The sequence below is a fragment of the Triturus cristatus genome, chromosome 3_1 (genome assembly GCF_964204655.1).
Source record: "Triturus cristatus chromosome 3_1, aTriCri1.1, whole genome shotgun sequence".
In the NCBI taxonomy this organism is placed as follows: Eukaryota; Metazoa; Chordata; class Amphibia; order Caudata; family Salamandridae; genus Triturus; species Triturus cristatus.
Window position 1 is genome coordinate 327958228 of NC_140583.1, and position 27443 is coordinate 327985670.

At 45.9% G+C, this 27443-nt stretch overlaps 1 protein-coding gene across 1 annotated transcript in view; it reads left to right on the forward strand.

Annotated features, from left to right (window-relative positions):
- Window positions 1–4902: 4902 nt before the first annotated feature.
- Window positions 4903–27443, forward strand: part of LOC146860197 (stimulated by retinoic acid gene 6 protein-like) — a 425550-nt gene continuing 403009 nt past the window's right edge. Inside the window, exon 1 of the mRNA XM_085646323.1 lies at window positions 4903–5033. Within this exon, the coding sequence (XP_085502449.1) occupies window positions 5002–5033 (32 nt within the window). The 5' untranslated portion in view covers window positions 4903–5001. The remainder of the gene's footprint in view (window positions 5034–27443) is intronic.

Sequence of the window (27443 nt, forward strand, 5' to 3'; positions counted from 1 at the left end):
GAGCTCATTTAATAATTCAGACTCCTTTCCACACCATGTCTCTAGACCGTACAACAGGGTAGGCAGAGTTTGAGCTGCCATAACTTTTAAGAGGCGGTTGTAGGCCGGACAGCCCAGTTTTTTGTTCAAAAGTCTGTAGGCGAAGATTAGTGATTGGGCTTTAGCTCTTAGGTCCAATTTTTGTTCCTTGTGGGTCATTCCCTGCCCCAGTTTTATGCCAAGATATTTATAAGACGCTTGCTCTTCGACTGGTACCCCATTAACATGCCATTCGAACGTAGGTTTTTTTGGGCCCACTAGGCAAACACCCTTGGTTTTCTTTTTGTTCAACTCGAGGTTTTCCTGGTCGAGGTAAATTGCGAAGTTATTTATTGCTCTTTGCAAGCCAATCGGGATTTAACTCAACACCACCATGTCATCTACGTACTGTAAAAAGGAATTGGCTCTTTGGCCAAGTTTGGTGGGTGACATTTAGCCGATTGCAGGCAATTTGTTATGCCCGCAAGAAACAGATTAAATAGGCTAGAGGCCAATACGCAGCCTAGTTTTAGGCCGTGCTGTGTTTTTATCCTGGCTGTTACTCTACTCCCATAGCCTAGTTTCACTCTTGCCCATGTTTCGCTGTGTAAGGATATCATTGCATCCAATAATTTAATTGGTAACCCCCAGGTTTTTAGTTTTTCCCAAAGTCGGTTTCTGGTCACTCTAGCGAACGCTGATTTCAGGTCGATGAAGCATGCGTATAATCGCATTTTTCTTTTTGCTGCCTTTTCTGTTAGAAGTGCCAGGATTGCCAGATTTGTGGTTGTTCCCATCCCTGGCCTATAGCCTGTTTGAAACATTGGAATTATGCTCTTTTCATCTATCGAATCTCGAAGATGGACTAGGAGACACGATGCGTACAATTTGGCCTCTACGTCGATCAAGGATATTATTCTGTAGATTTCTGGATTAATGAGGTTTCAATGTTTAAAAATTGGATGAATTATGTTCCCTTTCCAGGAGTTGGGGCCTTGTTCCGTCTATAGATGCAGTTAAATGGGGCGTTAGATAGTGTGCCCAAAAATCTGGCGCTCGTTTGAAAAGTTTGTTGGGAAGCCGGTTTGGTCCCGCTGCCCCCTCTGTTTTTAGTTTTTGTATTATTCCTCTTAGTAGTTTGGTGTCGGTTAGGTTGGTTTGTTTGTTACTGCTTATCTCTTGTTCTTTTTGGTTACATTCTTCCTGTGGCTGGAGAGTGATTTTTTTCCATCCAGAGCCTCTGTCCTTGGGGTGATTCTGAGGCCGCTGGTACTTTAGTCCACTTTTTGTGCTCCACATTATTATACATGTTTTGTAAATTTTGTATCCAGGTCTCTCAGCCAATTCCTGCTTCTTGTTGGAGTCTTTGTCCCTTGGTTAAGTTATTTATGATTCTCCAAAATTCCCTGCTTATTGGCAATTTACTTGCCCACAGTAGTTTCTTCCAAATGGTTTCTTTGTACTCTGTTTTTGCTTCCCTTAACTTTTTCTTGTATTTTTTCCACATTTCCTTAAGATTGCCATTGTCTGTTTTTTTCCTCTATCTCTCGGCGACTGCTTGAAGCTGCACCCCTCTAGCGATCCTTCTTTTTTGATCTCGCAGTTTAATATTAAATCATGGCTCCCCCCTAGTTTCTATTTTCTTTTGGCATCCGGGAATGACTGGGAATTTTTGAATAAGAACGTGGCCCAGGTGTTCCCAGTTTTTTACTATATCTTCTTCTTTCTGTTTCTCTTTTTGATTAACGTAATCCGTGATTGTATCCATTATTATCTTAGTGTCTGATCCTCGCCACTTTAATTTCCTAAGGTTGTACTTTTCTTGGTATTATAGTAGGGATTTTAATTTTTGTACCTAGACCAGATTGATGTTAATGTTCATGATCTGCAGTAAATGGTCTCTTTTTGGGCGTGGACAAACTTGAAAGGAGTCTATTATTGGGACAAGGTCACTGCTAGCAATGGTGAAGTCTATGGTCGATTGACTTTTTCCGCTTAAATACATGATAGCCGCTGGTCTATCTCCGGTTATGTTGCCGTTCAAGATAGTCAGGCCTTGAATTTCCAACTCTCTAGTTACTATTTAGCTTCCCAGATCCTCCTGCCTCTTTCTTTTATTCTGTTTATTTGTTATGAGGTTGCTGTTAAAATCTCCTGAGATAATCAGATTGCTTTGTTCAGCACCTTAATCAGGTTCACTAGTGTTAGGATATTTTCCTTCTGCTTTTTTTTCTCAAGGTGGACGTAAACGTTAATTAATATTAATTGCCATCCTGACAAGTTAGATTGAAGCATGCCAGTACGTTTTAGGACTTGCAACCAGTTTTCCCCAGTGTCTAGTTCTTCTGTCAGCCAACCATGTTATACCGTTGCGTAAATTGATAGCCCTCCTCTTGGTTGCCCAAAGTTTGAGAATCTTTCTGCAAAAATATGATGTTCAATGTATCCCGGAACTGGAACTGGGTTCATGTTCCATGTCTCTTTGAGCAAGATGAGATCTTGTTTTTGCAAGAAGGCCAGAGTTTCATGGTCTTGGCCCATTTCTCTGAAGCCGTGGACATTCTATGAGCAGATTTTGATGGCGTCCAGACCCAAAACTCCTGGGTCGCGGTTGTTCCCAGGGCCATTCTTGGTTTCTGCCATTAATGGTGAGTAATTTGAGCATCAGGGCTGATACCCTCATACCTTACACAAAGTATACAATGAATATAGGGATTGGCAACTTTGACAGGTCAGTGTGAAAAATCTTTCACAGTTGCGTCTTTTGACTTTGTTTTCCAGAGATCATATGCTGGCAGATGGTGGTGGAACTTCATCACACAATTCTTTTAGGTATAAAACATACCCCTTACACTCAAGTGTTTAGATAAGCTTATTTGAATTGCTTTACATTTTACTTCATCAGAAAGCAACTCATTCCTCTAATCAAGAGAGCCTCTTTTCCAATGTTAAGTCATCTATGATGTTTCTAGCCATTTGTTATCCTCAATTCCACATTGCATTAGAAATATAATCGTATATTCTGACCAGAATCAAATAAATACATTGAGGAGTACATGTAACACTGCTTCTCCTGAATAAATCACTAGGTAAATTGGATCTCGTCAAACCTCTTGTATCCCCTCAAGAAGATCTCATGAAGATTAGTTTGGCCTTCTGTGAGGCAGTGAAAAGTTAGAAGGATCTGGAAACTAAAAGACCCACAACCCTGGTGTGTTGATGGTGTCTGTCCCTGGCCAATAATGCCATGGACTCTGAGCCTTCTATCACTCTGACATCAAAGAAGGACGAGTGAGGGCGAGAGAAACAGGCTTATCTGTGCTTTTTAATTTGAGTCCGTTTTTATATGTGTTTATAATTATAGTTTATAATTTAAAGTATTTTATCATTTATAGTCAAGACTCTTTGTGGAGTGTATTCTGTTCGTGTTCCTTAGATTAATCTACAGTCATTTTCTATTAAAAAAAATAGCAATTTAAAAAAAAAAGTACTCTACTAAAGCCTTTCTAAAAATAATGCTTCTTGCTTTTATTCTTGAATCCTGCACAATGTCCTGTTCATATTTAATAAATAAATACCAGTGAAGACCTGTCTTCCTACCATGTATGTGAAGTGCATGTAAATTGTGCAGGAAACGATTCTAGCACAGCGGATTTTGAGAGTCCTGTGTCACAGCAGGGATGTGCAAAAGTAAGCACACCACTACATCTCTGGTAATTAGGCAGAGGATTTCGTCTCACGGCCAGACTGCCGACTTTGGAGCTGGGAAACCAAGGTTAAAGCCTCGGGTCGACTCCACATCCTGCGATTCTGGGCAAATCACGTAATCTCCTCATGCCTACCAAAAAAATGAATGTTTCCTTGTGTGACGTAACTGGTGTTCATGTAAAGCGCTCCAATACCTTCGGGTCGAGTTCGCACTATATAAATCTGCCCAATAATAAAAAAAAAAAGAATGAGGTGATGGCTGATAAGGTGTCCATAAAGCCAAGTCCTGAGTGGCGTGGCGGTCTGATTGCTGGGTCCCTGTCTTTTGGGGAGTTGTGTGAATGTAAAGTCTGGATGTTGCCAGAGAGGCAGCAGAACTCCATCTATAAAGATGAGAATGAGAAGCTCACAGGAAATGGCCCACAGGGCAGCATTGCAGGGCAGGAGAGATGCAAGTCCGCTTACCGCGTGACTGACCGGATCATTGGGGACCCAACGACAGGAAGGTGTGGCCCCTGGTCAGGTCCAAGCCACAAAGAGCAGGCTCTCCAGGCCACATGCTGTAGTCTTTCCACAACGGGTGTGAGGTACAAAATAATTACTGGCACCTGGTACCACCGATGGGAAAAAAAAGAGTGCGCCTCTTTATTCTGTCAGTGCTCGGTGTATTTAGAAATCTGTGCCTTCTTTGTCATTGTGGCGTTGTTATTTAAGTACCCATATATATGTTTCACGGGTATTTCCGTTGCTGTTGGGGGAAGTAATATCTACATCCGGTAAAGGCGTAAAACAGCAAGAAGAAGAAGAAGGAGGAATAAACTGTGTTTTCGAAAACAAGGAATGTGCAAATGTTTTAGTTGACTCCCACATTATGATTTTGAAAAAACGCACATTTTCAGCTACTGCTGCAATTTCCAATTTAGATAAGAAGACAAGAAGTCCCAATACAAATTTTGCAGTTTTTGCGAACCCAACCCCTTTTTCGGGCTGCTGGTTTGTTGCGTGAAACCACTGTCGGTTCACACGCCCTGCGGATGATAAATAAACTAACCATGACTTGAATTGGCAGCGCCAAGCAGTTCGCTCCTAACAGCCCTTCTCTTATTGGTTTGAGGCAGATAACATACGTCTTAATCTTTTACAAGCCTTTTTCCTTGCTTTCTAAATTTGTTTGCAGACACACCTTTGATTTCCTGCTCTCCTTGTTCAAATGCCACAGAGGTATTTTTATTCTGCAAGGCTGGCGCCGGGGGAGGGAGCTGGAGCTGAAACGCCATGGCACCGGACTCAACATGGACGCCTCCCACGTGAGTAGACCGGGGATGAATGTCTAGGGAGCCGCTCTCCAAAAATGTCTAGGAAGAGAATTCATAACGTCAGTAACGACGTGAAGCACTGGGAAGCCTTTCACAATGCTTATGAAGCTAGAATTGGAAAGAACAGCAAGCGACCAATAAGGATGTGAGGCCTAAAGGCTGGAGCGATCGACCTCAACGCTGGGGACTCGGGTTGGAGTCTCGGCAGAGAGGCTCACCATCCTGTGATTCTGGGCAAATCACTTCACAAAATGAATATGTCCATCTGTAACGCAACTGGTGCTCATGTGAAGTGCTCTGATACCTTCAAGTCGAGTTCGACCTATGTAAAAAAAAAGTAGCATTTGACCAATAATTGATTAAAAACATTTATTAGATTGGAATGTACGTTTTTTTATAGTTACGTCTGATTTACACGCTCTGTGAATTATAAAGGGATTTTCGCTTTGGGCTGTAAACTAGAATCATGTAATGACCACACTGCTAGTCTTGTTAGTAGCTAGCAGGGCTATGCATAGTTAACCTTAAAAGTACTGTTTTCTGATAAACCAGCCTGAGATATTCAGCGCAAAATATGTTCCCATTATCTATCTGAACGGTTGCTTAGAGAGGTTTTGCTCTATTTCATTCTGGGCTTTTGTGTTTTGACGATGTGTACTGTTGGCATCTGCTGTGTACAAACTCATGAACAAGCTTGGTACTGATGTAGGCAACAAATGGTCCTTGGTTGAGCCCAGCTTTAGTGACATGTACAGGACCAGTTCTTGGTCAAGTTGGGATTCTTTCACGGTGTGCTTTCATTTTTGTGTCCCGCGGTGTATTTTTGTGGCATTTGTTTGGAATGTATAAAATTGTTTGCAAGTGTATCCTTTCCTATGACAGTAGATGTGCTTACACAAGAGGAAAGACACGTCTTATGAAAAATACTATTTCTAAACACGTTCATTTCTCAGCTCAGTTTTCCATTAAGAAGTTGAAGAAAAATAGTGTCAAATTAATTTTAAAGCACACATTTTTCTCATAAATTCCTAAGAACCCATACACTCTGAATGAACTCTTGAAATATCCCAGAACTTTCAAGGCATGTCAAGTTAGTCTGCCTCTCTACCGGAGTGTTGCAAACTTGTCCACCCGTCCTAAATTAACTATAAACAAAAACTTGCAAACAGTTTATAGTACAAATCAATATTTCACTAAAAAAGTTTAAAAAGCTATCTATAAGACAGACAGTTTCGAAAATGTCTTATGGTCTGTCATTTATCATAGAATCTATCTACACCTCTAATTTTTCTCCTTAGCTCGTTCCAAGTAGATTTTTATTCCCGTGTAAGTGGTAGATTAAAAAAATACAAAGAAAATCCGCAAATCCCGCTGCCTCAGCCAGTGCAGCGGACCTAGTTAGATTTTATGTGATCATCAAGCAGTGTTATAGCTGAAGGTACAGAAACCTTGGGGCAGATTTACAAGGTCTGGCGCATCTCTGCACATCAGCAGGGATGCGCCAGAACACTTGACCCGTAAAACCACCCATGCGCTACCACTGATGCGCCGCATTTACAAGGCAGCGCGCCGTGGTGCATGGATGGGCAGATGCATGTGGCATCCCCGGCGGAAATGCGGCGCATTGCTGGAGTTGCGTCGCAAGTGCGACGCAGCTCCAGCAAGGCTGGGGGGTGCCCTATGCCTAACATGTGTGTCAATCCTTACGCCTGCTTCAAGCAGGCGCAGGGTTTTGACACAGCATGGCCGTAAAAGTGACTCAGTGAAATCTTGTAGATTTCACTGCGTCACTTTTACGAGGCATACCTGCGACGGAACGCCCACCCTGCGCTGGAATGTGGCGCAGGGGTTTACAGAATGACACATTTAAATACGGTGCAACATGGCGCATGGTTTACGCCGCTGCTGCGTCACAGAAGTGACGCAACGGCGGCGTAAATGTGTCGCAAAGGGCTTGTAAATCTGCCCCCTTGATCTTTCATCAGAAGATGGGTTACACTAACCTTACAGGCTAGTCTTTCAGACAGCAGTGCTGATTATCACCTACATATCTCCTCTAAATGTATATTTGGAAATGCAATCCTTTAGCCCAGGTATCAGTTTATATGATAAGAAAAAGGGAATATATGCATGTTTTTCTTTCAAATGCATACTATTTAGTTTGAGTAAGTAATAGTGTTTTTCCCCAAAAAAGATTTCCCACCTAGTAACTAAATGGCTGGGAAACCAGCATTATACCGAGGAGTCCCGCCAATATTCCAGGCCTCTGTTTTTCCAAGGGATGGGGACCAAAGTGCCTCTGATTCTCCTAATACCCAGACGGCATATTTTGCCAAGGGGTAGGCTCAGTAGCGGTCCGTGGAGGGAGTTCCGTGGGGCGGTGAGGCGGGGCAGGGTGGGGGAATGTAAACACCGGAATATGGATGAACGTAGGTAAGTACACATTTAAATAAATAAAACGAATTCCTTTGCGCGCGCTGCATTGCAAAATGCGATGCTGCGCGCGCAACGAAGTTCGTTTTATTTATTTAAATGTGTACTTACCTCCGTTCATCCATATTCCGGTGTTTACATTCCCCCACCCTGCCCCTCCCCCGCCTCACCGCCCCACGTAACTCCCTCCACGGAACGCTATACTGGGTAGGCTTGATCATGCAATGCCAAGGATTACCAACAATAGACAGGACACATTTACACGAACACATCCATTTATTAATGTGGTATTATTTTAACAGAGATTTCTACTGTGCTGTCATGTCAAACGTTTGAAGTAGCTTGCCTGGTGACGCAACCAATTTCGATAGGAGACTCAGATTTATTTTACCTTTGTATGACATTTGTTGACCTATCATCTGTGTCTTAAAGCACACTGGAGAAGCACTGATTCAACGGTAATGGGATACTTAACAAATGAACATTATTTACAAGCATGGAATTTGTGATACTGCACCATTCTCCCAGTTGTGAAACCATCAGGCAGGATGATGGAACATAACTCAGTGAGCTAATCATTCATCACTCGAACAAAGTAACCAAGTAGGGATCAGCCAGCTATGATTTCTAGTATGGCAGGTCAGTTGAGCACCATAAATTGTGTATTTGTGACATATTATATAGAGAAGTATACAAAAAAGTTATGGGTGGAATGCTTGAATTAATCTCAGCCACTGGTAATTACTCGGGCTGCATCCCAATTCATCGTTATTTTGCACACCATCCTTCCTCAGTTTGGGCCCAGCCATTTGCACATCAGTCTTGACCCTGTTCCAATACAAACAGTCAGCCCGAACTGCGAAGCCAGGTCCTCCCTGAACTAGAATACAAGCATCCTTAGACCGGTTTGCTCTGATCGCGGCTTTTCTGTCAGGTGTAGCTAGGTTTTAGTGGCACAGTGAGCACTGAACCTGCTCCTAGGCAATACTTGTTCAACTGGCCTGGCAGTTCAGGCTGCACTATGCCAATTGAAGTAGGGTCAAGAATGATTTGCAAAAAGATAAGTCCAACCTGAGGTGGCATGGAGGGCAAAAGGATGATGGAATTAAATGCTACCGCAAGCGATTGCCAGGGGTTAGACCTATTGCAATCATTTTTCCTACCACCTTTTGTGTGTTATATGTTATATACAGTATATAAAGCACAATATAAAAAAATAATAGTTACTACTCTTACAAGCAGATCGTTCACAAATGCTACTGCCAATAATGTGGCTGAGGAAAGAGGTCTGGCAGGACTGGCAGGTGAGCAGGTGACAGACCCAAGGGCGGATGTCACCCACCAAAAGTCAGTTTCGAGTATTCACTGTATTGTCATCAGTATGGCCCTGCGGTACTGTTGGGTTCTTGTTCCTTTCCTCCCAAAGAAGAGAGGTGAAGGAAATGAGGGGGGTGAGGAAAGGATGTCAAGAGGGTGAAATATGAGAGGGGTTTGTGCCCTGGGGCTTTTACAGATACTAAGAGCCCCAGACACGTAAACCACTTCTTCCGAATGCTTAGCCAAGGACAATCACACAATTTGTGTTTATTGCTGGCGTGTAAAGCATCTGGTGCTTCCAGGATGTGTGTGCGCAATATGTAAAGCAATGTAATCCATGTATTCAATCTATTTATGAGTATGTTTGGGGCAGGAAACTGCCTTTAAATTGCTGCCCTCACTTTTAAGATGCCGGCAGCATTCATCACCAAAACCTAGAACGATTTCATGGCCACATCAATTCAGCATTGACATACTTAGGACAATCACAATGCTAATGCCAGTGCTTAATTTGTGCCAGTGGTTTCCGGTGCTCAGCACCGGCACTTAATTGTCGGCACCGTCACCTAATTGTCGACACCAGCACTTACGACAGATTCCACATTGTGGCGCTGTAGAGATTTGCAGATCAGCAATTATTTATTAATTCAGTATGCATTAAAAACAACTACTACCTGTCGCCTAAGCTATTTTGTTTATAGCTTTGGGCGCCTGGACTAGTCTGAATTTTCACCCTTGTAGCAGTTTGCTGGTTAGTAGTTGTGTAGGCAATGGATGCTGCAAGCTGCAGAGGCCTCCCGACTAGAGCCTTGGCACTTATTTCTTTACAAATTAAGCACTAGGCCCAATGCCATCACTGAATTTCATACAGTTGTGGACGTCATCGGGTCCCCTGGGGCCACACTTGCAACCCCTGACTTGCCTCTTGCAACCCCTGGCACAGTCCTTGCTACAACAACAAAGAAGGGAATGCTGGAAGGAATCACCCTCCTTGCTGGCAGGAGCATGTTTATGATAACAATGAAAATTGTTATAAACTCTTTGTCATTAAATTTCATAAAGGTAAAACACTTTGGATGAAGTTTGCTGAATCACTGTATGTTTTAATTTCTTTGTTGTTCGTTGTCAACATCAAAATAAATTCCTGTTTCCATATGCATCATGATATATTAAATCCAGGAATATTCATATACCCAATGCATTTCGGGTCGGAACAAGACCCTTCATCAGGGGTCCCTTAACAAAGGTTCTAGAAATGAAATGAGACAGAAGTCTTAGGCATCAGACAGCCCGCAAATGTAATACATTGATAAAAAGTGACTTCCTTTCCACAGGAAAAACGTGCGCATAAGCTGGTATGAATTAAAACCTGACTTGACCAAGTGTCTAAAATGAGACCGTTCGCAAAAAGAAAAGAAGACACCATGCAAATGTGCTGCAATTCGTAATACCATATAAACAATGGCATTTAGTGAACAGTTATCGTGACAAATAAGGTGAATAGACAAAACCAAAATATCTGCATCGTGTGCTTTAACCAATAAGGTAAAGCACTAATGCACCAATCAAACCTACACGCTGTACGTGGTGTTTTCCTATAACCGCGAAATGTGATCACACTTAAAACAAGAATAATCATGCAACTTTACTTAATGCGTAATGGCGTGAATGACCAGAGGTCATGAAAGGTACAGTGAATGAACGTGCCGGAAACTGACTACAATATATGCTTACGCTGTCAAGGTCAAACACCGTTAAAACAATGCTTACACTCTGTACATGTAATTTTACCGTAACCTCAATTTGTGAGGGAGGGGGGCAAGCCAACACGAGACCAACTTTCTGTGTGTGTAAAAGGCCGCTTTATTGAAACAGGTGCATACCACAATTTAATTACCTTGGCAACTGCCTTCCAAAACTAAAACCTCACTATACATGAATTTCCTGACCCCTTGTTCCCCCCACCCCTACGATCCCTACATCAGATCCCTCACCCCACAAAATACAACATAACATTCCAAAACAATAATATTACACAATCCTACACAATCTAGCATTTACAAATCCTAACCTCCCCTGACCCTAATCCCTACCTGCCTTTGTGCTAGTGTAACTAACCAACCTCTAATCTAAACTTCTCCTATCTGGTTACCTTTTCCCTGCTCCTGCTCACAAACTACCAACATATAACAAAAAACTACAGCCAATCCCGGCCAACTGTCAACCACCCCGCCTGCACCTGTTCCAAGTGACAAATACCACTTATCCAAACCCCCTATAAACCTGGTCCAACAAACGCTGCCCACAAAAATCCCAAATTCACAAATAAGAAAACAAGTAAAAAGCACCCCCCCCCCCAAAAAAAACCCCCAGAACTGGGGAGGGAGGGCAGGGACAAAAAGCCTCACTAAAACAGTGCTCCCAGCCACCAGGTCACCAAACCTAAAATGGTGGCTGGGAAAGCGCGTAAACTCACTAAATAACCCTTTGGGCTAAACTGTCGAAATTGGGCTACAATTGGGCTAGTCCCAATGTAGCTCAAAACCTAAAAATGGCTGCTCGCCGGCCAGCCCCTCCCCCTCCCAAACTGCCCGGGGCGCAGACCTCGCCGTGCTCGACTGCCCCCCTAACCCCCCTTGGGAGGGAGGGGGGCAAGCCAACACAAGACCAACTTTCTGTGTGTGTAAAAGGCCGCTTTATTGAAACAGGCGCATATCACAATTTCATCACCTGGGCAACTGCCTTCAAAAACTAAAACCTCACTCTACATGAATTTCCTAACCCCTTGTTCCCCCCTACCCCTACGATCCCCACATCAGATCACCCACCCCACAAAATACAACATAACATTCCATAACAATAATATTACACAATCCTACACAATCTAGCATTTACAAATCCTAACCTCCCCATAGCCTAATCCCTACCTGCCTTTGTGCTACTGTAACTAACCAACCTCTAATCTAAACTTATCCTACCTGGTTACCCTTTCCCTGCTGCTGCTCACAAACTACCAACATATAAAAAAAAACTACAGCCAATCCCGGCCATCTGTCAACCACCCCGCCACCCAGAAAAAGGCGGGTGGGTAGGTGAAGACGCCGCCTCCTCCTTTTTCTGCCCCCCCAACAAACCCCCATCCTCTTTTCAACGCCTATGGACGCCCAGCAATCTGGCCAATACTTCCCTCAATTCCACTAAGAACAAGTCCTTACCCAGCCGGGATAGATGGACCCCGTCATCTCTGAAAAAATCTGACGTGTCATACCTAATATCCTTATGCGCAATCCTACAAATCCCCAACTGCCGACAAAATATCACCATTTTCGTATTCAGCTTACGCCGGGCCTAGTCCACCGCACCCGGGTTAACCACCCCTCTCCAAACCCTGCGAGGAACAAATTCTGTCCAGACAATTGTACAACCAGCCCACTGACCCTTAACCAAAGCCAAATCCCGCTTCATACATCTCGTAAGTGCCAGGACCGTTTCCCTTACCATATCGTTCTTCCCTAAATGAAGTACCAAAACATCAGGGCACCTACCAGCCACCAAATTCCCGTTGAGAACTTGCAGCAACTCCTTCCAACGCATACCACCCCTGCCCCGCCAGCGCATAGAAAACAGTTCTTTATTAAACCCCAAACTTTCCCCAAAATAGCTGGAGCGGGCCTGGAATTGCGCCCGCTTCACAAAGGAATGGCCGACAATCCAAATAGACATCTCCCTGGCGAGAGGACCCATCACCGAATCTGAAACGAAAAACATAAATGAACAACAGGAAAACAGGAACAACCGCACTATAACCCCCCACGCACGCTGCGCACATAACGGTGATAGCAGTCCGAAGACCATCTACCCAACCTCATAATGTCCCCTCGCCCCCAGCCTCTATAGTTGGCTTCTGATGCCGCTCCAATCCGAAAAGAATGCATCCCAAAATCTTTCCCTTCAATCCCCAGCCTACCCAGTGCTTTCCGCAGTACAGCTGAAAGCTGTGAAGCCTTCACACCTCGTCCGTCCCCATGCCCGAAGACCAAACCCCCCAAATCTCCTGCGAAAGACCTCCACCTCAAACCCCACCGATAAGGGCAAGCCTGCGGAGCAACCCCCTTTTGCAACGAAACCCATTTTCCCCTTCCCTACTGATCCATTTTTGATTTTCTCAGCCATATGTTGACCCTATCCGAACTTAAAGACACCTCCCTCCAAGACAGCCCCATATCAGCTTTGGTTCCTAACAACTCAGAGACCCGAAAGGCCCCGAAAAACATCCAGGACATCAGTGTGGAGAAAAGGACAACTTCCACTTCGTCAAAACAAGTCCCAGGCAACGACCCAATCACCCTCTCCAACAGTTTCCACGACAAAGGATTCCGCACCCGGGTTGCGCGGCTGCATTCATGCGCTCAACCTTCCAAAATGTGCGTCCCAAGTTCCCCTGTGGAGGGAGCGTAGCCCCCCAATAATTTCCCGATGAAGGCAATCTCCGCCAGCTTACCCGCTATTGTGACCCTCGCAAGACCCTTCTCAACCAAATCCAGATAAACTGAATCACATCTTCCTGTCTAGCCGCCAAAGAGTCCCGCCGCCGGGCACCGGAGCGCAAAGATTCCACCCATGCTGTCCGATATGCTGCTGGATCGAGCCAGGGAACCTAAATCCAGTTGCAACATCCTGTGTTGCCTACGTACCACAAATGCTGCGGCATTCTGGTCGGGGTCCTGTCCACGTCCTTGGCGAGTCCACGGACTCTCCCCCACTGCGAACGAGACAAAGCATCCGCAATGTAATTGTCCACACCTGGCACATGCACCATGTGAAAAGCAATATAATGCTTCAAGTCCCCCCAACACAAAAACCCTCATCAATTTCAGGACCTGTTCATCTCGGACAGACTGGTGATTCACAATGTGCACCACCGCCATGTTGTCATTTCTGAAGGTTATTTTCTTGTGCGCCAAGAGTTTGCCCCATAATGTGATCACCAGCACCAGAGGGAAAAACTCCAAGAAGGCTATGCTCCTGCCCCCCTCCAACCACTCCTGGGGCCAGTGCTCGACACACCACTTCCCTTGCCAGTACAAACCAAAACCCGTGCTCCCTGCCGCGTCTGAAAAAATCTGTACATCCCACAACATGTCTGCCTCCCTCATCAAGGGTATGCCATTGAAATGTTGCAAGAAAACTGCCACATCCTCAAGTCCTCCCGCACCTCCACTGACAGACGTACATGATGATGCGGAGGCCTCTGCCCCGCCAGTGCTCTGCACAGTCGCCTACAAAAATTCCTCCCTACTCTGACACCCGACAGGCGAAATTGAGGTGACCCAGCAGTACTTGAATGTCTTTCACCGTGACCGTATGTTTTGCCAACATTGTTGCCTGCAGCCCCAACATTTGCTGCTTTTTGGCTGCTTTTTGGCTGCCGGAAGGCATGCTTCCATTCAATCCCTAAGAAGGACAGGGCCATGCTGGGTCCCATAGTCTTCTCCGGTGCCAAAGGCAAGGCCAGTTCCCTCATGATCTCATTGAAACTGTCCAGAGCCCTCTGCCAGTCCACGGAGTCTGAGGTGCCAACAAGAAAGAAGTCATCCAGGTAGTGCGTAACTCCTTGGTGACCCGTCCGTTCCGTAAACAACCATTGTAGGAACGTGCTGAAACACTCAAAAAGTGCGCATGACATAGAACAGCCCATCGGCAATGCTTTGTCCACGTACCAGTGACCGCCAAACTGGATGCCCAAAAGATCCCAGTCATCTGGGTGAACTGGAAGCAGCCAGAAAGCCGACTTTATGTCGCACTTTGCCATCATTGCTGATACGCCCGCGGTCACTACTAGTGACATGGCAACGTCAACAGATGAATAGGACAACGTGGCCTCCCGCTCTTCGATGAAATCATTAACCAAACCTCCTTCAGGCCACGGCAAATATTGAATGAGATGAAACTGATCCTGCTCTTTTTTAGGCACCACTCCAATGGGTGACACAATCAGATTTGGTAAAGGCCACTCCTGAAAGGGACCCGCCAAGCGGCTCTCACGCACTTCCTTATCTAGCTTGTCTTGCACTACCTGAGAGTGCTCCTTTGCCGATTTCGAATTGTTTGCCCACCTTCTCGCCCTTGGTCCATTGTACCCCAGTCTGAAACCCTCCAAAAACCCCAATCGCAAATGCTCGGCAGCCTCCCCATCCGGATACCCCTGCAAGGCTGCCAACAAATTGTCTACGTTAACCGGAGTACGAGCCCTTGGGCCCAGGCCCTTTAGCCCCTCGCCCCCCTCCCAACTGCTGCTGCTGCTGACCCCCAGACTTAAACCCTCCTGCCTGCCAGTGCTGTGACCCCTGCTGCTGACCCTGGCCGCCCCAACAATTGACCAGCGCATGCCGTCCTCCGCACCCTGAGCAATCATGCCGGAAACTGCAGTACTTTTGGGTGCACAACCCCTTGTTATAATCCCAGCAAGCCCCATTAGCCCCCGGCTGTCCCTTGCCTGCTCCCCCCACCCCCTATCAGGTGGGACCTCCTCGAAAGGGCCGATAAACAAGCGGGAGCCCGCTGGCCATAAAAAAGTTTTTCCCAGACCCAGCTAAACCCATAGTGTGTTGCCACAAATCTGTATCGAGCTCTCCCCATTTGGCCTCCGGGTCCCACGCCATGCGTGCCCGGAACTCCTCATCATATTGCGCCCAGGCATACCCGCCCCCCGTAATCTGAGCCTTGCTGATCACATCCATGTATTTGAACATGGCCACAGACCTCTCAGGGTATTTTTCGTAATACACGCTGGCATAAATGAGAAACGCTGCCGTCCAATTCTCAATCGTCAACGGCACCTTCGGCCATTTTGCCAACTCAAATTCTTCCTTTTTAGAGTCCTCTTTTGCCCTCACTTCTCTGTGGAGGAGTTTAAGCATTTTGACATATTCCCATTTCCATATCCGTTCCTTGGTGGACAACATTCGATGAGCGCCCAAGGGCCTTGTAACACCCATGTATGGCAACCGTTTAATTTTCACCTCTTTGCTCTCCAATTTGGTCTCCACCTCCCCCGTCTGAATCTCAACCGTCACCTTCTTATCTGTCGCGCTACCAATGTCTATGGAGGTCTTACCTGTGCCCTCCACCGATCCCTTACCTGAGTCCTCTGTTCCTACCCAACATCCACCACCTAAGCGCCCTTGTTCAACCTACCTCCTGCCCCCTCCTCCTTGTGAGGCCCACCCACGCCCACGACACCATCACAGGATGCAAGCGCAATGACCGTTTACCTGGCGCCAAGGACTCTGTCCGCCAATCCACCCTGCAGCCTGGCAAAGGGGCCGACCGCCCCTCCCAACGCGATGTCCGACCCGTGGGCTGCGCATGGCATCGTGACACCTGTAAAATACTATGCACAACATTACTCATCCCCCCTCCCTCATCGTCAACATCCCGCACTTCTCCCTCCTCCATACTATCCTTGTCATAATCCAACTCCTCCTGCCTAGCACCCCCAGCGCTCCCCGCTGGTGGTGCAGAATGCACCCTTCGTGAAAAACAAAAATCTTCCTCCTCGGCGCTCCGTCTTCTGCGTTGTCCCACGGGACGTTGTGAGCCCATGGGTGTTGGGGCCGGCGAGCCCGTCCTGGGCCTACTTATGCCAGCCGTGCCGTGATCCCCCCGCCGGTACTGGGTACGCTGCCCGAGGCTCCACCCTCCCTTCTCCTTGATGCTCTGTGCATTGCTCCACTGCCTGAAACAAAAAAGTATGGTCTGATGTGCTGGGCCTAACTCTCTTTTATCTCCCATCCCAACCCCTCTTACTTGCGACTCCTAAAGTGCTAGCTACCCACGCCCACCCTACCGTGCCCAGGTCCACCACCACCTCAGGCTCCCCCCATTCACCTCTCCGTCACTCCATTCCAAACCCCTGGCCCCAGGCCGCCCCCGAAAACTCGGCCCAGCCTCCTCATCCCCCATGTCGTAACCCAACCCCCTCCACACCCCCACACTAGCCAACTGCATCAAAACTCCCTCACCCCCCCTAAAACCTCAGGCCCCACTCCCAAACTGACCCCGCCTGGCCCCACATCCCCATATGCCCCTGAAACCCCTTCAGCCCATGACAAAAAAATGTCCAGCTAAGCCCAATCATCCTCGCTCCCCTCTGAATCTATCAAAAGAGGAGAAACCCCCATGTTCGCCCCACCCCCGCTTGCCCTACCCAACCAGTGACTCCCAGGCCCCCTCCCCAGTCCAGACCTCCTACCCCCTCTCCCCCAACCAAAGAGGCCTGACTGCCCCCAACACCTGAGGAGAACTGGCTCTCCTCGACCACCCGTATCAGAGCCCCCCCACTGCCTCCGCGCTTGAACCGTGCCCTGCTGCCCCACTCGGGCTGCTCTCCTCACATATGAGCAGCCCCTTTCAGCTTGTGAGCACCTAGGGGAGCCACGCGACGTGCTCCCCCGCCGAGCTCTAGTGCTCGCCTCCCCCTTTATCGCTGAGCACTTCCCCTTTTCCCCCCGCCTCTCCACCTCACTCTGGGCAGCGCGCTTTGTCGGCACGCTGCTCCGCTGACTCCCCGCCTGCACTGCACACGGGGCCGCTCCTCTCGTATTTGAGCGGGCCCCAACGGACTGCAATCCCGGCGGGGAGACGCGAGATGCGCTCCCCGCCGGGCCACACCGCTGACTCGCGCCTCTCCCCCCACGCCGCCGCGACCCCACCAGACACAGCCACCATCTCTGGGGACGCGCTCCTGACCTCCATGCGGCCCCCTACACTCACCTTCACTTTGCCGGATTTCCAAGCTGTGACCGCGGCTGCCACCCCGGCTGACGCGTGCCTCACCGGGCGCAGGGATGTCAAGCCGCTGGGATCAGCAGAGCCATCCGACCTGCTTCACTAAGAAGCCTCATCGCCTCCAGGACCCGATAGTCACCACTAGCCATCCTACCGTCTACTAGCCAAAACAACGAAGACCAGCACCTAACTACGCACTAGACCTGACAAAAAGCCTCACCAAAACAGCGCTCCCAGCCACAAGGTCACCAAACCTAAAATGGTGGCTGGGAAAGCGCGTAAACTCAATAAATAACCCTTTGGGTTAAACTGTCGAAAGTGGGCTACAATTGGGCTAGTCCCAATGTAGCCCAAAACTTCAAAATGGCCGCTCACCGGCCAGCCCCTCCCCCTACCAAATTGCCTGGGGGGCAGACCTCGCCGTGCTCGGCTGCCCCCCAAACCCACCGTGTGAAACAACAGTCCTCATTCGACTCAAATTAAAAAGAGTGGGTCTTCAAAACGTGATCTCATTTAACAACGAGAAGATACAATAACGTGCTAAAACACCTCCAAACTAAATAGAAATTATTCTTACTGAAATAACGCCGGACCAGCTACCCGCGTCGTCAGCGAGGTTAGTGTGTGACGTAAGTTGGGTCAAAGTTAACTAAACGCTCAGAGAGACGTGTTAAAGGTGCAGTGCCGTTACGTGAATAGGACCATGGCTGAACAAACTATCGTTGCTGTGAAACAGACCAAATAAATCCAAAACTGCAGTAAATTAAGTTTTATGTTGCTGACCTAAATCATATTTAATCAAATACGTGGATCGAATCCAAGGTTCATTGTATATCAGAGGAACAGCGTGTTGTGAATACATTTTTCATTTGAGTGTTAAAACTAATAACGTTTTGTTGAGATGTCAGGTCTTATACCTATAATAACTCTAAGGAGAACAAAAAACTGTTGTTTCAGACTAATTGAAACAACTGGAAAACGTCAATATTAATCAGATAAGAAATAGATAGAACATAAAATTTCAAAATATCAGAAATTCCACGCAATATAATTACAGAGAACAATGAAATTCAAACCTGTCATTCATCCCATGTGGCTGCATGGCTTGAAGTTTCTTTGTCTAAAAAAACTCGGATCTTTACAGCATTTTCTGTGGGTCAAACCCTGGTTTTGGTCTTAGTACCTCCTTCCTTGCTACCCCTAGCCTAGCGGTTCCCAAACTGTGCACTGTGGCTCCCTGGGGAGCTGTCAAACCTAGCCAGGGGAGCCGCACACCAAGCACTTTAATGCATTTAATGTTGAACACATGATGTTGATGATTTGTAAGTGACATGACTAAAGCTGTAAACATAGTGCTTAATTGATGGCATGTTGAGGGAGATAACCTTCATATTTCATTGGATGCCCATGTTCCAACACTCTCAAAGTAAGTGGAAGATGACCAATTTATTTTGTTAGACTTGTTAATAGTTTTGTTTTTTTCCAAATGCATTTTACACCAATGCAAGTTATCAGGAAAGTACAGTTGTCCTGTTAATTAAACACACTAAATATTATTAAGTATTGACATCTGTACTTCATAGGTACTTCCAGTACACATTCCTTTAAGTACACACACATTTCCAGACAAGCCTGCTCTCTCCTTGCGCACAAGGAAGTAAAACACCATAAAAGGCATACTGCCAACATTTGGAAGCAAGAAAGAGGGACGTTTAAAAAAAAAATAATTGAGGAATTTATTTCACTTGCATTGATTTGGAGGCAATTGTAGGGACGAAACAGCAAAAATGAAGCTGTATGTGGTTTAATAAATCGTGAGTCACCCTGCTGAGACAGGTGTGTTGACACGTATGACAGGGGTAGAAATGGACGTGTATGTAAATATTCTTCAAGAGCAGAAACACTTTGGCATTGGGGCCTACATGCAAAGGAGTGCTATCTAGCACTGTAAGTAGGATAAAAAAGTTGGAGAGGGTACTCTAAAAAAGGCATGGGCAAAGAAGTGTAACTAGGAATATTTTATTAGAGGCGCCAGCTTAGTAATTCGACACACCCTGCATATATGATTATAATACCTTCATCAGCTTCATCCCAATTATTTTCAGGGAGAAAAATGCAAGTATACCAGAGGCCGGGCTTACATCCACCCCACCCTCCAAAAAACTAACAGTGGGGAGCCACGGGCAATGGCCGATGGGTCAAGGGTGCCATAGGCCAAAAAAGTTTGGGAACCACTGCCCTAGCCTCTGAATTTGCAGAGGGTCAGACAAGCAGTTACAGTGGACACATCAAATAGCTGCTCTTTCTCGATTCACAGAAAGCCTGCTACGAGGCTCGTGTGTTGTGAAACCGAGTGTTAAAACAGTTATTGATTTTCGCTTTATGCAGCAGCCTTCCTTTCAGGACGAGGGTGGGGCCTTCTTCGAAGGTGCTTAATAAATCATTTCACAAGAATAGCCACTTCCTGGGAGAAATGTTACAATCAAGATAAAGAGCTCATATAGAGAGTGAGGGCTCCCTCTCTAAACCCTCACCCAGGGCCAGCAAGAGTTATGCAGAGCGAGCAGTGCCTGCACTTTCTTGTGCGTGGTCCTTCGAACATGCAGCTAGCACAGCACTCTGTGAGGGGAGGGGGCTGAAAGAAAGACAGCTGACTCATCACGCTGAATCCCGGTGCCCTCGCTCTAGTCTAGAGCACTGCTACTTCCACCAGCACAGAACATAATCATCCTATTGTTCTTCCCTAAACTCTCAGAGTATTCCAGATCAGGCATGGAAAGCTATTTATGTCCAAGTTTACATTGATTTCTGCTCCTTGTAGTCCCACAGTGTAATGAAGGAAACAAAACCACCAATAACAGAATATAATGGTAAAATCAGAACAATACGACCGACTCATGCACTAGTCCTTCTTCAATGTATCTTGTGAAACTGCATGTGGAAAATGCGTTTCAAGTTCCACTTTGGAAAAGTTAGGATTCCCTTTGTGAAGTTTTACTTGCGAACACTTAGCAGTGTGTAGCTAGATAGGTATGGGTGGACCCTCACGCTCTCACAATTCAAACAGTCTCACTCAAAGAAAGTTTCTTCACTTACAGCATACCCTCCTGTGTTCCGTGCATTGCTATTGAAGAATAACAATACACCTCTACCCCCGAAGGGTACATATGTCCATAAAGCAGCTCTCACAATTCTTCTCTGTCCTGATTTGTAGTATTTATTGCTCTTCCACGACTAAAAAGCCCAGTGTTCTCACAACGCATCTCTGCCCTCACTTGAAACACCTACTGGTGTCCCATAATAATGACTTCCTCTTACAATGCATGTCTATCCTCACTTGTGCCATACAATGCTACTGCAGGACAAATCTTTCAGTGGAGCTCTCATAATGTATCTCTTTCTTCTCTTCTTCCATGCACTGCTATCCCAGGAATAAAACCTCCTCAGAGCTCCCACAAAGCATCTTTACCCTCAGTTGCACTATTTCTTTTTAGTATTCCATAGAGCTTGTTTGATGCAGCTCTACTCTGCCTGCAGCACAAACAGCTATCCCATTAAGAGTTTAACAAAGCTCTCTCATTGCCTTTCTCCCCTCACCCGTGTTCTGTATTGCTGCATGTTAGATCTGTCAGCCTGAAGGTGGTCTTCGCCCAAACATTTTGCCTTCCACCTCCATTTTTTTAAATCTCTTTTTTACTGGCTAATCAGTGCTAAAGTGCACATGCTCACTCCTTGAAAGATGGTAATTTTGGCTTATTCGCAATTGGAATATGTAATTAACTTGTAAGTACCTATTAAAGTTCCACTACATGTGCCCAGGGCCTGTAAATGCAATACTACCACTGGGACTGCAGATCTGATTGTGCCTCGTACTGAAGTAGCCCTTTAAGCATGTCTCAGTGCTGCCTTTACAGAGCCCGTGTTTGTGCAGTTTTAAACTGCCATTTCGACCTGGCAGAATAAACTTTTCAAACACAAGAAGATGATGGACAGAACACTGAAACTTTTCAGACACTTACCCCCAGTCACAGATCTGGGTTGAATCCCTCATCGTTCTTTAGCTCACTTCGCCATCCCAGTTCAGACACACGCTATATGCAAATCAGTCTTGACCCTGTGCCTCATGGAAACAGTCCAGCCCGAACTGTCCAGCCAGAATAAACATTTTGCCAGGCTCCATCTTGAACCCAAGACCCCAGAGTGACTCCATGTAGGGGCGAGTAATAAATTACACTCCGCCGGCGGAGTTCACTGAGTTTTGGTGACCCTGCTTTACACTTGCAACACGGAAATCCGTCAAAACTCTGCTATTTGGGAGATTTTTTTCTCACGCACAACTCTGTGCCATGCGAGAACTGGTGTCCCCTAGCACCATTTTTAAAGCCCTAGAGTGACACCCGGCGAGATTTTCTCAACTGAGGTGGTCGCGACCGTTCACGGTAGGAAAGCTGCCACTCACGGTGAGAAGGCTGCCTCTCAAGTAGAAAATACTCGAGTGGCAGCAAAGAAGCAGCACCACAGGACTGATTTGGGACTGTTACCATCCCACACTCCATCGTGGTCAGTCTGAACGTTTGTTTTGACCCAGTCCAGCGTGACTGCATATATACCCGGTTGATGCTTTATGCTTTTAGGTGCTATTTTTCACTCTAATCTTTAAAAATTCATAACTCCGGTTCTGCTGATTGGATTTTTGTCCTTTTCATCTTGATTTATTACATTAGGCTCGATTTATTAACCTGCTGTGGGATTTATGTGGTGTTTTCATTGTAATATTGTTTGAAGTGTTGCACAAATACTTTACAAATTGCCTCTTAGCTATGCCTGACTGCTCTGTACCAAGCTACCAGGGGATTGAGCACAGGTTAATTTGAGGTTTGCTTGAGCCTTACCCTGACAAGGATGGTGGTTGCTGCTTGATCAATGCGCGCACCCCAATCAACCAGTCTCCTAATTTCTTACACTACACCAGAACAATGTCTATGGAGCTCCTTCAGTACAGCTATATTCTGCCCTAAATCACTAATACCTATTCTACTATGTTCTCTGCACAGTTCCCGCAGGGTATTGCTACCCTTGCTTGTGCCAAGCACTGCTATCCTAGTAGGACCTTCACAGAGCTCTTGCAATGCATCTCTGCCCTGACTGCACCATATGCAGCGGTCCCATTTTGGCTCTAAAGCACAGTCATACACTGCACCTTTACCCTCCTCTTACTTGCACCATGTTGTTATACCAGTAGGACTCACACAAATCTCCTGTAATGCAGCTCTCCCCTGACCTGCATGATGCTCAATAACACCCTTCACTATCCCAGTAAGATTTCCATAAAGCACCGGCAGTTCATCTTTACCCTCTACTTACACCCTGTATTGCTTGCCCAGTAAGACTGTCACAGGGCTCTAGCAATGCTTTTTCTAACCTCACTTGCACCATATTTCTATTACAAACAATACCAGTGAGCATTTACAGGCTAATACCTCAGCTGATCATGCCACCCTATGTTATGCGAACTGTAGATCTAGCTCATCCCCCGTGAGGGTATGCAGACGCTGAGCAGGGCAGGCCTGAGATGGGGGAGGAGGTCATGTCTGTTTCAGGAGGTCGTTCCAGGTCTTGGTTGTGAGGTCTTAGAAGGAGCGTCCTCGCTAATGGTCTTCTTGATGAGAGGGTGGAAAGCAGATAGAAGGTGTCCGGTGGGTTGGTAGACTTTGGAGGTAAGCTGCTCTGGTGTTGTAGAGAGCTTTGTAGGAGTGGGTGAGTTGCTTGAACTTACATCTTACCTGGATTGTGAGCCAGTGGAGATTGTTGATATGTGGAGAAATGTGTTTTTTTTCTCGCAAGACTATCAGGATGGATCTGGCAACGGTGTTCTGGGTGGTTTTTAGTCAGCATAGGACATGGGCTAGGATTCTGATGTGGACGGTATTTACGTAATCAAGTATACTTGTGATATGAGCCTGGGTGACCATTCATCTGGTGTTCAATGGTATCTACTTGAAAATCTTGCATAATATTTGCAGCATGTGGAAGCATGATGAGGAGACAGCGTTGTCTTTTCATAGACAGGTTGGTGTTCAGTATGATGATGAGGGTCTTGGCGTCGCTCGCAGGGATGGGGGAGCAAGTTAGGAAGGCCACCAAGAGAAGTCCCAGGGGAGTGGCTGATGTCAAAGATTAGGACTTCAGTTTTGTCTGTGTTGAGCTGGAGGCAGTTGTTTTTCATCCAAGCAGCAACGTTGCTCATGCAGTTGGTGAAGTTTGCTTTGGCAGTGCTGGGTGAGTCGGTAAAGGAGAGGATGAGATGTGTGTCATCAGCATAGGATACTATGTTGATGCTGTGTGCTCTGACGATGTATGGTAGGGGCATCATGAAAACATTGAAGAGTGTTGGCCTGAGGGACGATCCTTGAGGGACTCTGCAGATGAGTTTCTTGGGTTCTGTAGTGCAGGGGGAAGTCTAACTCGTTGAGTTCTTTCCATGAGGAAGGAGGATATCTACTTGAGGGGCGGTCTGCAGATACTCTGGTGCTGAGGCTTCCTGATGAGTGACTTGTGAGAGACCTATTGAAAGCTGTGGAGAGTCAGAGGCGGATAAGTGCGCCCATTCCTCCTCAGTTAAGGAGGCTTCTGATGCCATTGATGGCCTCAGTGATAGCTGTCACCATGCTGTAATTGGTGGGAAATCCTGATTGAGATCTGTCTAAGAGTTAATGGAGTTCTAGGAGGTCTGCGGGTTGGGTATTGATGATTTTCTCTATAACTTTGGCTGGAAGAGTTAGGAGCGAGATGGGTCTGTAGCTGCTGAGGGTGTTGGGGTCCACTGTTGGTTTCTTCAAGAGGGCGTTGACTTCTGCATTTTTCCATACTTGGGGACAAGTGGGACTTGTGTCACTCCAAGTTTGAAGAGGATCGATGCAACGTAAGGGGTTGAAACAGTATTGTTTGTGAAGATGCGGTTTGCAATGTTATCCAATGGGCAAGTTTTGGAGGTTTTCAAGAAATGCGTTTGGGGTGGTTGCAGTTGCCCCAGATAAAAGTGGCTTCTGTGAGTGATGGCACGGGATCTCTACTATGCCTGTGATTTATTGGGAGGAAATCGATCCACAGGAAAGGTGGTTTTCGGCCTAGTTTCCAAATAGCAAACACCTGCATTGGGGCCAATGGAATGGACTGGTTTTGCACGTATTTGGTGAAGCTTAGAGGGTGTTCCAAGTAGTTCTGAGTGAATCTGCTTTGATAGGCGAGTAGCTGGGAACCTCTAGTTTTGATTGCAAGTGGTTTAAAGGAAATCAGTCCAGGAGAATGGGTATTTCAGGCGTAGTTTTTTGACGCAACGTTGACGAGCTTTGAGGCCTAGTGGAGGCCACTTGTTTATTTTTACTGCAACATTAATTTTATAAATATAATTACAAAATAAATACTATTTTATGATAAAATATTTTAAAACTTTTTAAAATAAAAATGAATGTAACTTTTTTTTGGGAGGGGGGATTTTATTAAACATTATTCACAGATGAGACAAATGATACATAGACCGGTATATAGAAATGTTGATAACACGTATGCATCCAATACATATGACATCTAATATTTCGTAGTTCTTCCCTTTGTCTGTATATATATATATGCTAACATTATACAGTAAATCCTTCATAGTTTTCAATTTAAACATTTACCAGCATCAATAGACTGATGTTTGACATTGTGAGATCTCATAAGCATCCATCAGTAAAGTCCCACATAAGGTTCGGGAGCGATTCCAACTCCAACACGCATCATCGACCACTGTTGTGTCTTTATATTATTATGCAACTATTAACTTCCCACATCAAAGTCTAGAGCTCCCCTCAGCACAGTATTTTTTTATCATGACATATAATCAGCAGCAATTTCCACTGGATGGGACACTAGGTATGTTTTAAGAGGTTAGCATATGTCTTTTGGACGTGAGGTAAGTGGGAGCAACTGATCCACTCCTTGAACTTAGGGGCTCTCCCTCGCCCCCATCTACACACAATTTTGCGCTTGGCCAATAGGAAGCCAAGTGACACATATCTTGGATATCCTGCATCAATTTGTTCAGTGTACCCTAATGAAGCTAATGTCAGAGATACTGCTAATGTTTGTGACGTCATCTGCTCCATTACTTTAAAAACCTGTTGCCAATAATGATTAATTCTGTTGCAGCTCCAGGAAAGGTGCAAAAAATCTGCGCCTTCCATCCCACATGTGTCACACAGGTCATTATCTCTCAGCCTATATTTGTACATCTTGACAGGCGTGTAGTAGGTACGATGCAGACATGTTAAATGAATGATACGCAAACGGCTGCTGGCAGACACCTGTTCTGTTTGTGTGCAACAGTATGCCTAATGTTTATCTGTCATTTCATGTCCCATATCCCTATCCCTTTGTTCCCTTGCAGGGCATTGGCTGAGTCCCTAATTGGTGTCTATAGCATGATATAATGCGGAAACGACATCAGCAGACGTTTCGGATTGCAATAGCATATGTAATGGGGATAGGGTCAGTGACTCTAGTGGATTAGAGGGTATGTTGTCTTTAATGCCTTGTCTCAACCGTACGTATAGGAATATATCCATGGGGGTGGGTGTCAAGTTGACAAATATCTGTTCTACTGTACGGACCTTCCCGTCTTGGTATAATTCTCCCCAGCATGTCATATATCTGTCTTTTGCATGACTTTCTTGAAAGCTGTTTCTTGGATCACTTGTATGTGTAGGTGATACATTAAGGGGCGTAGGGGTGAGTATATCATTGGAGCTTGTAATAATTCAGCTATGCGCCGCCATGCATTCACAGTACACGTGACCGTTGTGGGGTTTTTCTCGTGGGGTATGTGAGTGCTACATATTAGTCCCGTCAGAGGGATTGGGTCTGTGACCCATTGTTCCACTGCCAGCTTTGGCATATATTTGGGTGGATGCAACCAATAATGTGCGTAGTGAGCTTGGGCACAGATATAATACAATTCTAAATTGGGAACGTCAAATCCCTCTGCGAATACGGCCAAGAGATTCTTTCCCATTTCAACCTCGGCTGTTTGCTTCCCCAGGTCAACCTAATCAATTCCGTGTGTAAAGCCGCAAAGAAATGCCTGCCAGGGTAATATGGTATATTCATATAAATAAATATAATAACTTGGGGAGAATCACCATTTTTATAAGAGAAGTTCTCCCTGCCAGAGATAAGGGCAATGAAGTCCAGCGCGTGACACAACTTGTGATAGTCTCCAAAGCCGTACCATAATTAAGATGCATTAGCTCCGCGTGATCCGACGCAAGCCCTATCCCCAAGTATTTTACTTCCAAATCGCACCATTCTATTGGAAAGTCAAGAGGAAATGGCGTTGTGGTAGCTGTGAGCGGGAATAACTGTGACTTTCCCCAATTAATTTATATACCTGAAAGTTTCCCGAAAATAATGAATTGACTCAGAATGGGATTAAAGTTCTGTTGTGGGTCTCTGAGGTACAGGGTGATATCATCCGCTTAAAGAGAGATGAGTATTTGCCGCATGTGACACCGATGCCTTTTCCTGGTGATGATGCCGTTATTTGGCCACCAGGGGTTCAATAGCTAACGCAAAAGTAAGGAACAGCCCTTTCTCGTCCCTCTCGTAATTGAGAAAGGTGACAATGTCTGCCAGTTAATCAAGACTGTGGCTACTGGGGAATTATTAATGACAGAAACCCCACTGGCAATCCCATACGTTGTAGTTTCCCTAACAGATAGTCCCATTCTACTGAATCAAAGGCCTTTGTGGCGTCTAAGAAGACTACCAAGAGTGCCAATCCTGGGTCCACATTCTGCAGGATGGAAAATAGGGTTCAAAGAT